The sequence below is a fragment of the Pocillopora verrucosa genome, chromosome 6 (genome assembly GCF_036669915.1).
Source record: "Pocillopora verrucosa isolate sample1 chromosome 6, ASM3666991v2, whole genome shotgun sequence".
In the NCBI taxonomy this organism is placed as follows: Eukaryota; Metazoa; Cnidaria; class Anthozoa; order Scleractinia; family Pocilloporidae; genus Pocillopora; species Pocillopora verrucosa.
Window position 1 is genome coordinate 14031044 of NC_089317.1, and position 13994 is coordinate 14045037.

The 13994-nt window shown below is 38.2% G+C and overlaps 2 protein-coding genes and 1 pseudogene across 4 annotated transcripts in view; 1 reads left to right on the plus strand and 2 right to left on the minus strand.

The window, feature by feature from the left end:
* Positions 1-1235: 1235 nt before the first annotated feature.
* On the minus strand, positions 1236-2037 carry LOC131790490 (uncharacterized). Its single transcript, XM_066168928.1, has 2 exons — positions 1945-2037; positions 1236-1781 (listed from the first exon to the last, which is right to left on the minus strand). The coding sequence occupies exons 1-2, from the start codon at positions 2035-2037 to the stop codon at positions 1284-1286; spliced, it is 591 nt and encodes a 196-aa protein (XP_066025025.1). The 3' UTR covers positions 1236-1283.
* On the plus strand, positions 1932-3432 carry LOC136281742 (putative nuclease HARBI1; annotated as a pseudogene).
* Positions 3433-10753: 7321 nt separating this feature from the next.
* LOC131787147 (roundabout homolog 3) overlaps positions 10754-13994 on the minus strand; it is a 31129-nt gene continuing 27888 nt past the window's right edge. For all 3 annotated transcript variants that reach the window (XM_066168614.1, XM_066168616.1, XM_066168617.1), the window contains exon 7: positions 10754-13164. The gene's annotated coding sequence lies outside the window, so the exon portion shown is untranslated. The remainder of the gene's footprint in view (positions 13165-13994) is intronic.

Consider the following 13994-nt stretch of genomic DNA (forward strand, 5'->3'; position numbering starts at 1 on the left):
GAAAGTTACCCTTTATCGGCAAGAAGCACATGTAGATCAATTGTATAGAGGATAGACTGCTAGTCTGACGAAGACGATAGAGAATTGAGAGTTCGAACCCTGCAGGTAACGTAAAAAAAGGAAAAATAGACTGAGAGGGTCCTTGAAGGAAGGAAAGATAGTAGGAAGTGCCCGCCAGAGAAATGGGGAAGAGAAAGAGGGGAAAATGGAGAGAGAGAGGGAAAAACAGCGCGGAAAGAAACGCTGTGAAAAAAATCCTCTTTTATTAGTGCGGTAAGTAATAATTAGGGATGTATATATTCAATTACCAAGGGAATTGTCTATTGTATTCAAAGACAAAGAGTAGAATGTATAATTAATAAGATGTGCATGCATAATGAAGTATGGGGCTGTGCGGAAATTTTTCCAAACATCTTATGAAATTTAAAAAACGATCTCTGGCTAAAACTTTTAAGAATACGAGCTTTCGGCTATTTGCGCTACAGCCTTCAACGGGTAAAATGATAAAAAGGTAAAAAATACTAGGTGTGAAGTACAAAGTAAAAATTAAGAATGCTGATAACTAAGAATGTTTGTTAAAAAGAATGTTGTATTGTCCGGGCAAAGGACAGGAATTGTTGTCCGCATTGGGAGTTAACTTGGAATGCCACGCTTCTAGTGTTTTTCTTGTTCTGAAACCACCTTTGTCAATAATAGATGCATTATCAAAGTCTATTGCGTGACTGTTGGCCCAAACGTGATTGGCAATTCTTGAGCCTTTTGCCGCGGTTTTCACATTTCTGAGGTGTTCTTTCTTTCTTGTGTTAAAGGCCCTGCCAGTCTCACCAATATAACACCATGAACAGTCACCACAAGGAATTTTATAAACAACATTTGTTTGCGATTCCAACGATGGTCGAAATCCAGGCCAACAAAACCCAACGCTCAATAGTGTTGTCCCCGGAGGAACTTGTTGGTACATTTTTCAAGAAGGTCGAGGCGTCCGAATCACGCAAGTCGTTCGCCTCTCTTCCATACATTAAAGGCGTAACAGAACCTCTGACTCGTGTCCTCAAAAAACACGACATCACAGTGGTGAACAAACCACTCATCACCCTTCAACAACAGTTACCGGCCCCAAAATTTCGACCATCGTTGGAATCGCAAACAAATGTTGTTTATAAAATTCCTTGTGGTGACTGTTCATGGTGTTATATACCTTTTTATCATTTTACCCGTTGAAGGCTGTAGCGCAAACAGCCGAAAGCTCGTATTCTTAAAAGTTTTAACCAGAGATCGTTTTTTTAAATTTCATAAGATAAAAAACAAATACCGTCAAATTGCCACGATGCATTGGCTCCTTTTGAGCTGAACGTTCTTCTCTTTAACCTTCGAGATCTCCTCTCCTCTACCCCATCAGGATCAATTTCCTTCATTATTTTTGCGACCAAATTACGTGGAACATGAACATGGTGCCGCAATCGCAAGGCGTGCCAAATACTTCTGTAACCTGATAAACTTCCGAGGCCTTCCATTTCTTCACGAATGACATTTCTTATCTCTGAATCGTCCATTATCTTTGCATTTCCCTTCCTTTTTAACCCGAGACATCTCAGACGTCTCTTCAGTGTTCGCGCACACATTTGAAGTCCTTCTCGTTTCTTGAGAAGACCCACAATAGCGTCATAAGGATAGCCACGATGAAAATAGCGCTTTATCACTTCGTTTACATCTTTTTCTGCCACACAATTATCGCAGATACTCTCTTGAGCATCCCCAATGCCACAATGGCTACAAATACTCTTTGATTAGTTTTTCAACGAGAACGGACGTTTGAAAAATGGAGGGAAATACTCGTAGGCTCTGGAGACGAGCAAAACTCTATCCAGTCCCTCGGGCATAATGCGCACGCATGATCTGTTCTTTTTTGTTTGCAGCGATCACTTTTTCGTTTGCAGCATTCACTTTTTTGTTTGCAGTGATCACTTTTTTGTTTGCAGCGATTGCTTTTTCTTTGCAGCGTTTCTTTTTCTTTGCAGCGAGTCCCTTGTGGGCCATCGTAAAAATATCTCCCGCGAAAATTCAAAATGGCGGCTCAGATGTTGATGCTACACGAGAGTTTAGAATTTTCAATAGACAAAGAAAGTGTGATCAATTCAGAAGATGATGGTGAAATAAATATCCTCTCAGCAGTTGCCACTTTCATGAGACGTAACCTAGTCAGAAATCAAGGTTATTATGAATGTTCTTTGCCGGCATATTCGATCGATGAATTTAAAAGTCATTTCAGAATGACACGGGTCACCATGGAAGCTCTATGCAGAGAAGTCCAAGCCACAGGAAGGATCCCACGACAACAGGCTTTTGGATGGACTCCAATTCCCCTTCGTAAACAAGTGTTGGCGTTCCTATGGTTTATGGCGAACTCAGAGGTGATCCGTTCAGTGTCTGACAGGTTTGACATAACTCTGGATCATTCACCGCTTGTGCGGATCCCTAGTCGATTTGAGACACCAATGCATCAAGTGGCCCAACAGTAAGTTGCATTTTATGTTATTTTTAAAACGTTTGTAATGAAGTTTCAGCCTAGAAATTGTTTAAAGAATTTTCAAATTGTTTCTTATAATAAAAAGTTAGCAAGCTTCGTTGTTTTGTTCTTGCTGGCTTCATTTCACACGACCATAATATTCGTTGACATTTTTAGCTTCCTTTATTCGTTAAAACTTTCATGTTACCATCTCATTTCCTGAATAGGAGACAGCTAGCTAGCTTCACACAGGCTCTTTGTATTCCTCTGACTCAAATTTATAATTGTACAACACAATTATCTGATGTGTTCAACAGGGAATGAAATGAACAAAATAATGGGAAACTTTGAAGCACAAGGACATCCTGGATTTCCAAGAATCATTGGGATAATTGATGGAACTCACATAAGAATCAAAGCTCCAGTAAGGCAACCAGACGCTTATGTAAACAGAAAGAAATTCCATTCCATTGTTGCCCAAGTGAGAATCATATTTTTCTTGGTTAAATTAAAAAGATGTATTTTTTGGGCTATTGCAATTTAAATTGTACTAAAATACTGGATGTTACTGTAGTCTGGGGACATAAATGAAACTTACGTTTCCATTTAACAAAACAAGTTATTAATTAAGATATATTTACTTGATGCACAACAGATTGTGTGTGATGATAACATGGTTTTCAGAGACATTTTAGTGGGTTGGCCAGGCTCAGTTCATGACTCAAGGGTCCTCAGAAATTCTTCCCTGTTTGTCACTGCTGCAGCTAAGTTCCCTGGGGACACACATCTTCTTGGTGATGGTGGATACCCACTGAAAAGGTTTACATTTAGTCCCTCATAGAGTATTGCATTGCTCGTTTTGTTGTATTTTATTACATTTCAAGATGGCTTGTAACAGCCAGCCAGCAGTTGTGCAGCACCAACATATTAACAGGAACATGCATCAACAACTAGCATTTAAAATTATTTAGTTTGCTTTTCCTCCAATGATACATTTCTATGAAATAAAGCTACCAACAAGATATTGCAAGGAGCATCAATTACCTTAGGTACTTAACTGTTAGAATTGGTTTCAAGTGTGTTTTTTTTTCAGTTGGCTGGTTGGATGGACACCTGAATGCAAGACAGAGGCAATTCAACACTAAACTCTCTGCTATAAGGTCAGTGGTGGAGCGATCAACTAATTATTAGTCTCTTGGAAGGAAGATGGAGGAAACTCTTAACACTGGAGCACACAGATTTGGAACTTTTGGTTCACCTTATAATGCACAACTTTTGTCTTCTCAATGATGACTTCAGTGACAGCTACTTCTTAGACCATCATGATGGTGATGATGGAGATGACAATGGTGGGCCAGTTGTAGCACACCTGGATGGTGGTGCACTAGCTGCTCAGGCTAAGCGTTTGCAACTAATGAATATTATCTGTTGAATCTCACACCAATTTGTCACCAATAGGGACAATACTAGATTGATTGTTTTTGTCCAGAAATGTACCAATGTTAGAAGTTAAAAGCAAGAGAGTAAATTAAAAACTGAGACAGTAAATGAAACAAACCAAAACAAATATAAATTTAATTCAGCTTCTCTTGCTTTAAACATGAAAATGCCACTACTATTTAAATATCAGTACTTCCAACATTCACAAACATTTTCTAAATTAGAAAAATACAACATTCTTTCCTTTAAAATAATAAAAAATGCCCAAAAACATGGCATTTCTCACAAACAACAAGTGATAAACATCCTTGATATTTCACATTGGTGGTGCTAAGGGTGAGCAACCACATAATATATCACTGAAAGATAAATATGAAATACAGAACACAAAAGTGGACAAGCTTTGATTATCTAATATGAACCATCAGCCGGAAATGCATCTATCTCAAACCACACCAACAGCACACTGAACAAAAGTCAATTTCTTGACACACATATCCTGTGTTTTGGCCTTTAAAGTGTCAATAACTAGTTTCTTTGTTTACTTGTTGTCCATATATTCAAAGAAACGATTAAAGAAATAATTTTTTTCTTCTTTTATCTCTTTTAAAACCTTGAGCTTTTCTTCTTCCATTTTGATGTTATCTTTCCCCACTTTCTCATGCACTGTTCTCCACTGACCACACGACCAGATATCTTGGTGAACTGTTCGGCTATTTTCTCGAACACATCTTTCTTTGTCGCTTTCCCACCAAACATGTGCTTGTTATCTGCGTATGTTGTTATGAGAAGTCTTACGTCTATATCTTCCCATCGCTCCAAAATTTTCAACGACCCTGCATCACCATGGTTGGTTACACTTGCCAAGGGCCCAGTTGAAACGGAAGAAGTGGTAGCTGAAAACAAAGAATTTCAAAAATTCTTGCCAATTTATAGAGACACCTTAAGCTTGGAGAGCGATGCGACATAATTTTTAAGCCGGATACACTTGCTCTCAAAGAACTCCGGGTAAGCTACAAATTCCACCTACCATTCATATACGAGCCACAATCATGGTGGAGTAAATTTTGTAAATCCGAAGCTAGAAAATGTTACACTGAACACTCATACACCTGAGCACACGCCATTTTGACTGACGTAAAAAGACGGAAGGAGTCTGGCAGCGAAAACGACCGTGAAGGGCTTGGAACTGATGAGAAATTTGGGAAATTTGTGTTCCATTTACTGATCTTCCATTGGGAAAATTTCCACCGGGAAATTGGGACTACCTTCTCATAAATTCCTTTTTTCCCGGAAATTTTCCACCGGAACGAATTAAAGAATCGTGTTCCATTTACAAACGAACCTGAATTTCTGGAATTTTTTTGTAAATGGTAAACAACCAGAGATATTTCAAAGCTTTGAAATTGCACGAGAGAATGCATCTTGTTACCTCGAACAAAAATCCATGCAAAAACAATAAAAAGCTGTCCAGTAAAAGATGCTCTTTGACCAACAATGATGATAAGTTCAAGATCTGCCGTTTTCTTTGGTCTGGTCTACGGGGTAGGAGCGCGGGTACGAATAGCACATGGTTGTCGAACCTATGACAAACATATAAAGATTACTCGTAGAATGACGAGAAGTAATGCCATTTTTGGTCTTGAAAAGGGAAAAGAGAAGGGCTGAAGATTGCCCCATTACTATAATGAGTTAATGAAACGCCTACTTGTGTCGATTTCCTATTCGGTGAGGAAAAAGTCTGGTGAAGAATATCAAAAAACTGTTCTCAGGAAATCATTTTCTTGCTAGAGCGCCTCCTTACAAAAAGAAAAATAAAGCCAACGCGTTTTGATTTTTACGGGAAGGCATACAGAATGCATACTTACAATTAAAAAAGTGTGAAGAAGAAACAAACTATAGGAGGCCTCTATACTAAACCAAAGAGAAACTGGTACCCTTTGGCATTGGGAAGAGTCCATTTACCCAAAGCACGCCTAATCACATCGGGTTTCAATAATTGTAAAGGAAAACGATGCTTGATCTAAATAGATATTATCCTCCAAAATACTATATTGGTGATGTCTATCTCGCGTATTTAGCAGAAAAAAAAAAACAACAACAACAGACCGGCCAAAGGATTATTCGAGCCTCGAATGAATGAAAGCCTGTCGATCTTGTACTATGGCATTCCATGTGGAATTACTCTGAGAAATTTGCCAGTTTCTCTTTTACAACAACAGCGACTTAACTTTGTATAATGGCGCTCCTAAAACATATATTCATGCTATCCCATACCCTTTCGGCCCACACACCGATCTCTATGCTGCGGCATAAAAGACAAAAAATGCAGCTAATAGGAAATATCAGTTGGCACAAGACTGACTGGTCATTAATATCTAAAATTCTGAACTTTGTGAACTCTTAAACCAGATCAATGACAAGGACTCTGCTTAAGTCGTTACCTAGAAAATTGTACAAGGATTTAGTGTGATTCAGATAATAACTCCACACGATCGGTTGTTACGCTCTAGCATTAAATGTTAACGGTAGAGAGATTGAGCGTGACGTACACAGTCATGCTACACGATTGGTTGTTAGTCACTAGCGATAATTATTAACTTTAGAGAGATTGAGTGTGATGCATACAATCAGTCACATCACTGGCTGTTACTCACTAGCCTTAATTATTACTGCAGAAAGATTTAGCGTGATGCATATAATAACTGTTCACGATTGGTTGTTACTCACTAGCGTTAATTGTTAACCGTAGAGAGTGTTCACAAGACTTATCTTAAATTGTAACTTGACGAGAAAGGAAAAAAAGGAACAAACTAACTGACCCTTGTAACCATGAAAAACGAGTTAACCTCAACAATAATGTCTTTATTCGTTCATAGGATAAAAAATACATTTCCTATGTTACAAGAGGAAATCTAAAGCGTACAAAGTATAAAAGAAGCTAAAAGATGTAGAAAATCCCCTATCCTAATACTAAATTATATTTAAAGACTAATCTATTTCCATAGGTACTTATAGCACGGACCGTATTGATCTTGGATTTTTTAAAGGATTCGCTTCTAAGGTTATAATGTGTAGGTTTGATTCTAGGGAGAAAAGGCAGGAGAGGATGATTTACAGTGTTAGATACTTTCTTGAAAATGTTACGGTCTTGTGTTTCCAGAAGGTTGTGAACATTGATATGTTTAGAACAGAACTGAACTTTGAAACAGGGATAAAGGAAGCCTTGTACAGTGGAGAGGTCAGATTCCGAGGCACCATTAACAGCTAATACAGATAGAAAATTTCGCAGAACCAGAGTTTTGAATAGATGATTAGTTTCGGATTTATTGTAACATTCTTTGCGCAAAGTTCTTAAGATATGTACGCATTTGTTCGCTTTTATCAACTTGTTCTTAACATGACGATTAAATCTACAGTTGCTCTGAAATGTCACCCCAACAATTATCACCTGTGTGCACCTTGGAAATCCCGCTATAGGTGGGAAATATTGTGAAAACAGGTTTTTACCTTCACTAATAACAGACGGGCGGGGAACAACTCGATAAACTTCTTCTGGGAAAGGCTTTCCTGGGGGCACTCGCTGGCTGCGGGAAGGTCGGGATCTATTACGGCTGTTGACTATCCTTGAGACAATGATTAACAACAACAAAGTTGGCTCCAACGTAGATTTATTCTGTAAGCACCACTAAGCTGACTGGTTTCCTTGCTCACTATTTTCCGACCCCGATACTCCCAAAGAAAGCTCTATCAAAGCCTAAGGTACAAAAGATTAGATAATGCTATGAACTATCTAAAGGATCACGTAATCTAATTCAACGATTAGTTAAGTAGGAATTTCCCCTCTTACAAGATTAATTACTTTCAAAAAGCTCAGGTGGATAATAATTACACAAGGATCATGACAGGTGACGGTTACAGTTTAACACTAACTACAGATATGATCTAATAATAACTGTTTACGGCTGAATGTATTGAGACTGGTACCATTTACGCATGCTGAACTAAGCAAGATCTCGCAGTTTCTACGTTGAATTTTATGTATTTTTTTTAGCGCCAGCATACAAACTTGATAACTAAAAATCCTGTCGTTACAATATTCCTGGTATCCTTTCTTGGGAATAGTGAGCTCTTTACATTTGATAGGATAGCACAACATTTCATTGCGTTCTGTCCAGTCAAAGAACGGTGTTATTAATTCGCTAGAGCAGTCTCCGGTTTTCCACACTGGAGCGACTATACTCGAGTCATCAGCGTACTTGTACAGCACGTTCAAGTACTTCAAGGCGATTTCAAGGTCATTAAGAAAAACATTAAAAAGATATGGCCCCCTGATACTCCCTTGAGTAGTTCCTTTGTTTACATTTCTCCAGTCACAAGAGATATTGTTTCAACAAATTCTTTGCCTTCTGCCTTTTAAGAAACTTAAGTATCAGTTAACTATGTAGGGATTTAAAGGAAGTTTTTTCGGTTTAACTGCACGCAGATCGTTTTTTAACAGAGTCAAAAGCTTTGCTGAAATCCATTGTAAAAACTGGTACTTCTCTACAGTCCGGATTGTCTAAGTAGCTGTTTATCCTGTGCTGTGTGGCCGTAAGAGCACCGGCACAATTGCCGCCCTTCCTGTAAACAAACTGCGTGGGAGAAAGATGTTATTCTATAACCTCCTGAGCATGGCTGCGATAGATTGTTTCCTCAAACACCCTGGCTATAACAGGAGTAACGCTAATGCCGCGATAGTCTCCTTTATATTTTGGTAATTCCACTTAGGGTAGAGGGGTGATATTCGCTCGTTTCCAAGACGATGGCCAGCTCTGGGTAGCAATGATAGTTTCCAAATTTTGGTGATTAGTGACGTGGATATCTTTGCGTGGTCTCTCCAGACCCAGTATGGAATCATGTCTGGCCCTGTAGCCGCTTATAGGGAGTTCCACACCTGCCTCTGTGATTTCTGGAATTTGAATCTCGCTGTTGATCTCACTCGGTACTGGTACACTCAGTCCTGGTTCTCTAGAACCAGCTTAAAGCTAAACTTTAAGAAAAGCATGTCTACAACGTTATTTATTAATATTTTGAGCCTCTGCGTATTCACGTGCATGTCGGTATTTCAACCCTCATGCATTAGTCCTTTTGTCCAGTGTGATATGTTTTTTGCTGTTGTCTTAGATCATTACGTAATCCACTTTTATCCCAATTTAATACAAAGATTCTACTTTAAGGCCCACAATGTTATGAAAGTTGTTAATGCCTCGCAAAGAACCAAACAACGAAAAGCGATTTCAAATATCGGTTGGTTGCAAACATAGCATCAGCCGAGCCGCAGAACGTTTGTGTCGGTTGACACAGTGGAATTTTTTTGAAAGAGACAGCGTAGTTGTATCTCAAAATTTTGTGACACCGAAGCAGTGCTCGGGACATGCAGATGGTGAGAAATGAAATGCTTTAAGAAACAGGAAAAACACAGCCTTCAATCCTTTCCACCGTTTATTTAACTCACCTCTGTTCGCCTTTGAGGTTTACGCAAAGCAGTCCTTGTCTTGATTCCGCAGAACTTAGCTAATTTTTTACAATTACACCTGTAAGTGTTTTTTATAATTGTTTTTTCACTCTTCTCTAATTTTTCCTGACTAAACGCTTGTGCTGGGTGCTTGAGACACCATTTTGTTAATAATGGTTTTTTTCTAAAACTTACATCAGCTACAGCCGGAGTGCTCAAAGGCTTTCTTCCCATCATGGCAAACAAACAGTTTTCACATGTGTTTGACATAGTGGGAGTAGCATGGTAACTTCTGTTATTATGCTAAACTTTAAGGTGAATCCCCTTAAACAATTTTTGGGAATGGTCTCGGTTTTTTTGGGATAAGGTCTTGTTGCTAAGTGAATCTAGTCGTTTCAAAATTATGATGCTACTAACTTTATTGCTGATTTATTGCCTGCTAAATGATGGGAGGAGCTCTGAATTAAACTCACGACATCTGCTCTTTGGGGGACAAATTTCCAAAAAGTTCTAAGCAATTGTGCCAAATTTTTAATCAAGTTGCTTCTATGGATGAGTAACTAAAGCTTGGTGAACTACGAGTACCATTTATCACAATGATCCTTTGACTCTAATACAAAGTTAGGCCCGTTATCCTAGGAATAGCTCCACATAATTTTTCCGAATTTGCTCCAAGGGAAATAAAATATAAATGCAATAATGTAGATTAAGATTTTATACCAAGTCTGGTGAAGAGGCTCGGGTCAGGTTAGCTGCTAGCCTCGGGATAGGAAGGTAATAGCTATTGTCGTTTCCTTAAAAATGCAGCCTGCGTTTATCTGAACAACGTGCGTATAGGTTGGACAAATAGGAACATCGATATGTGTGAAATTATTCAAATAAACTTAGACTGTGCCGCCACTTTTCGATTATTTGTGACTTTATGTCCTATTCATTCTTAGACCCACCAAAATTGAAGAGGGCCACCGCTTCATCTCTTACGTTATGGGTTGGTCAGACAGTGACACTAAAATGTCAGTCTAATGGTGTTCCTACACCGACACTCACCTGGTACCAACCTGATGGAAATGAAATATTCACAACGAAAGAAATTACAGTTTAGGTGGTAGTGAACATCAATAGTAATTTCGGTAATTTAAAGCGCGTTGCTGAAAATGGTCCTACTCCTCCTGATGAGAAGATAAATTCCGCTGAATTCTTCGGCCATCCATAGAAAGCGCTCAGGTTTCGTTCTCGCAAAGTTCCTGAAAATTAACTCCTAGTAATATTCTGCAATCTATCATGCGGTTAAGACAAAACAAACACCTTCATTAAGATTTAAGTGTTTTATTTTTAATACGGGAACGCCTCTACTAAATTGAACCTCAAATCAATTAAATTTTCTTGAAAAAAAAAACATCGAGAAGTTTCAATATATAAGGGTTTACACCCAAAAAGCCTTTACAAATAATAATTAATATCCTTTAACTTTCATGATCCAAAGTTAACAAAGGCAAAAAGTTACTTTCTAGAAATAACATTCTAAGCTTTAACCCACCATCTCCTTAACTCAAAGCCTCATTTAAGCCTAAATTACCACCTACAGCGAAAAGGTATCGAATATATCACTTATATTGATTGACTATCCACTTTACTATGACAGAGGGTTCTGGCTTAACACTTAAACTAAGAATTTCGAAAAAAGAGCTCTTTCAATACCTACTGCGAAATCACCATCATATCTCGTTGCGCCAGTAAGCGCATAAGGCCGTCAAATTGTCCGCCCAACCCCCCGTTAACTCTACGCCGTAGGGTCGTCGTGGGACCAGCGAATCACTCTTCGTCTAGTCTCTACCCTTCGACCTGTTCGGCAGGAGTGCGAGACTCCAGCTGACATAGCTCTAAGGGTCACTGAGACATGCAAACTGCCCCACCACGATAAGGTGGTGATCCCTCGGAGCAGAAAACAATTAAAATATAACCATAATATGGTCTTAAACATATCAACTGATAAACTGGAAGTGGTTACTTAAGTCGCGTTTCACTAAAAGGAAGCTAACAATTCATATTAATGAAAATCCTAATGCATTTACTTTCGACACCAGTTTTTGACATTAACGAAAAGCAATTATGCCGGACTACTCGAGCCTCAACTTGGGAAAAAATCGCGGGGCCTGATTTGCCTTGCGTTCGTGCAAGTCAACCAGGGCCCACCGAGTAGTTTGGCATATTTGCATTCGCACCGTTAGTTCCACTCACTTTACATTAAAAAAAAGACTTATTAATACCAAAAGGACGTAAAGACAGCAGAGTGGCAATAATTCTTAATAAAGAAACCACAACTTTTAGTTTGCAAGACATGTTTCGACATTCTTATGTCATCTTCAGTTGTAAATGCGATTTTAACGGTTGTACATTTGAATTTATATGAGATTACGTTACAAATTACGTCATATTGTTTACGTTACAATTTGAATATTAAATACGAAAAAACGTGACATAGCACGCGCCAGATGGGGAAAGAAGGAGAAAAGAAAAATAATGATCATAATAAGAAAAATTATTATGATGACAGAATCAAAAGGAAAGAGACAACTCTAGATGCTTCAATTGTTGATTAAGGATGGGTTTGTCCCACTTAATATGCAATGCCTCTTTGATCTTAATTTTGTATTTCGAAGCGGCAGAATCTAAAATGGTGAAACATTCTGTACCACAAGAGTCGAGACAGGCCTTTGATGATTGTAGGTGCTTGTAAATGTGTGAAGTTTTGTCAGACAAGAGGTGCTCACGAACCCGTGTACAGATGTGGCGAGTGGTCTCACCAATATAACTGGCATTACAGCCAGCACATGAAAATTTATAAACGACACGCGAACGTAGACCTGGTGGTACTGAATCTTTCACACTGAACAAGTTTCTGAGCTTAAACGTATTGAAGACTAACTTAATATCTAAATCAGGTCTACAATAACGTTTCAGTAGATGCCTTAACTTGGTTTGAGCGATGTCAGAAAACAGCTGGTCGAAAGGGAGGTGTTTCATTAGGTCCTCTAGCCTTGTGCATCTTAGGTAGCCCATAAAACCTGGCTGGTTGAGAACCAACTGGGTAGATTCTCTCATAGGTATTTTTGTCTAAGTGGCCCTTACTTTTAAGTGTTCTTAAAAAACGTTGTAATTTACCTTCCCTTTGTAATGTTGGATCGTTATCATTAACCTTAAACTTGGAAGTGTCACTGATAATAGATAAAATACCCTGTTCGTAGGCTTTCCTGTCCATGACAACCAGGCCATTTCCTTTGTCAGGTTTCAGTATTACAATGTCCTTGTTCCTCCTTAGATTCTTTAATACCCTGTATTTCTTCAAGTCCGCTGCAGAAGGTTGGTGCGATGAGACGTACGAGTGGGCAAGATGAGAGAGGTCTGCGACAAGTTTGCCCTTTAGTTTCCTGTTGAGTATATTTCTGACCATGGTACGATTAATTAGCTCAAAACAAGAAAAGACATCCGTTTTGCTGCTCATATAAATTCAAATGTACAACCGTTAAAATCGCATTTACAACTGAAGATGACATAAGAATGTCGAAACATGTCTTGCAAACTAAAAGTTGTGGTTTCTTTATTAAGACTTATTAATACATTAGTTGACATAATTTTTTAAATCAATAACACAAAACGTCTGGTTTGAGATATTTTTCAACACCTTTGAGTGACTCTTAAAAAGGATTTCTTTCCTTCTCACCTAATTGAAAACAAAAACAAAAAAAAACAAAAAAAAAAGAATAAGGTGTTAGGGGGAAAATTATGTGTTTTGGTTTGGACAAGTTTTCAGTATTTTATGGCCGCGCAGTTCAAGTTTATTTTTCCGGTTTCGACCTAGCTCTTGTGTTCTGTTCGTTCTTTCACTCGACCGGTTAAGCGGGAAAGGATGATGAACGGGTTGTTCTATTCAAATTGTTGCTATTATTGTAAAATTATAACCAGAGCAATTGAATTGATAATGTATATCATAAAATATTATATTTAGGGTTTTCATGGTTTTTTTGGGCAAATATATTCGCTAATCTTCCATATATATATATTCGTGTACTTTCGCATTTAAAATATTGGGTTCATTCGGGTTTTCCTTCTAGTACGTTAAATAAAATGTATAAAAATCACAGTAGCTTTTGGAATAGATTGTTGTTGTTACTCGCTTTCATCATTTGCACCTGCTTGTCGGCACTTTTGTTATTAATTACTGGTTTTTTTAGGTAAATATAAGTGTTAATGGTCTTTCTGGAAAAATTGGTTTTCATGGTAGTTGGCAGCTGAGTTTATACTCGTAACCTTAATTTCCTTTCATACGATAGTTTCCACACCAACCTTGCATAGATAAGCAGAAACTTTTAATTGCTTTTCCGTTTTTATTTCCTAAGCTGCGCTGCTGCAATCAAGATATGTATTATTTTCTATACCAGAGCTGTGAACTCGCACCTAAGTTTCCTATTTTAATGGCCTCGAGTTTATTGTATCCGTCTTCTAATTTTGAGATTATTTTCGTCGTAGAAACAGATGGAATATTTAAGTAGT

Bases quoted from the DNA above. Each gene is read 5' to 3' on its own strand.
- LOC131790490 (XM_066168928.1), bottom strand. From the start codon at position 2,037: ATGGCCCACAAGGGACTCGCTGCAAAGAAAAAGAAACGCTGCAAAGAA. The intron at 1,782-1,944 runs GTGAATGCTGCA...AACTAATCAAAG, and splicing joins TGATCACTGCAAACAAAAAA to AGTATTTGTAGCCATTGTGG.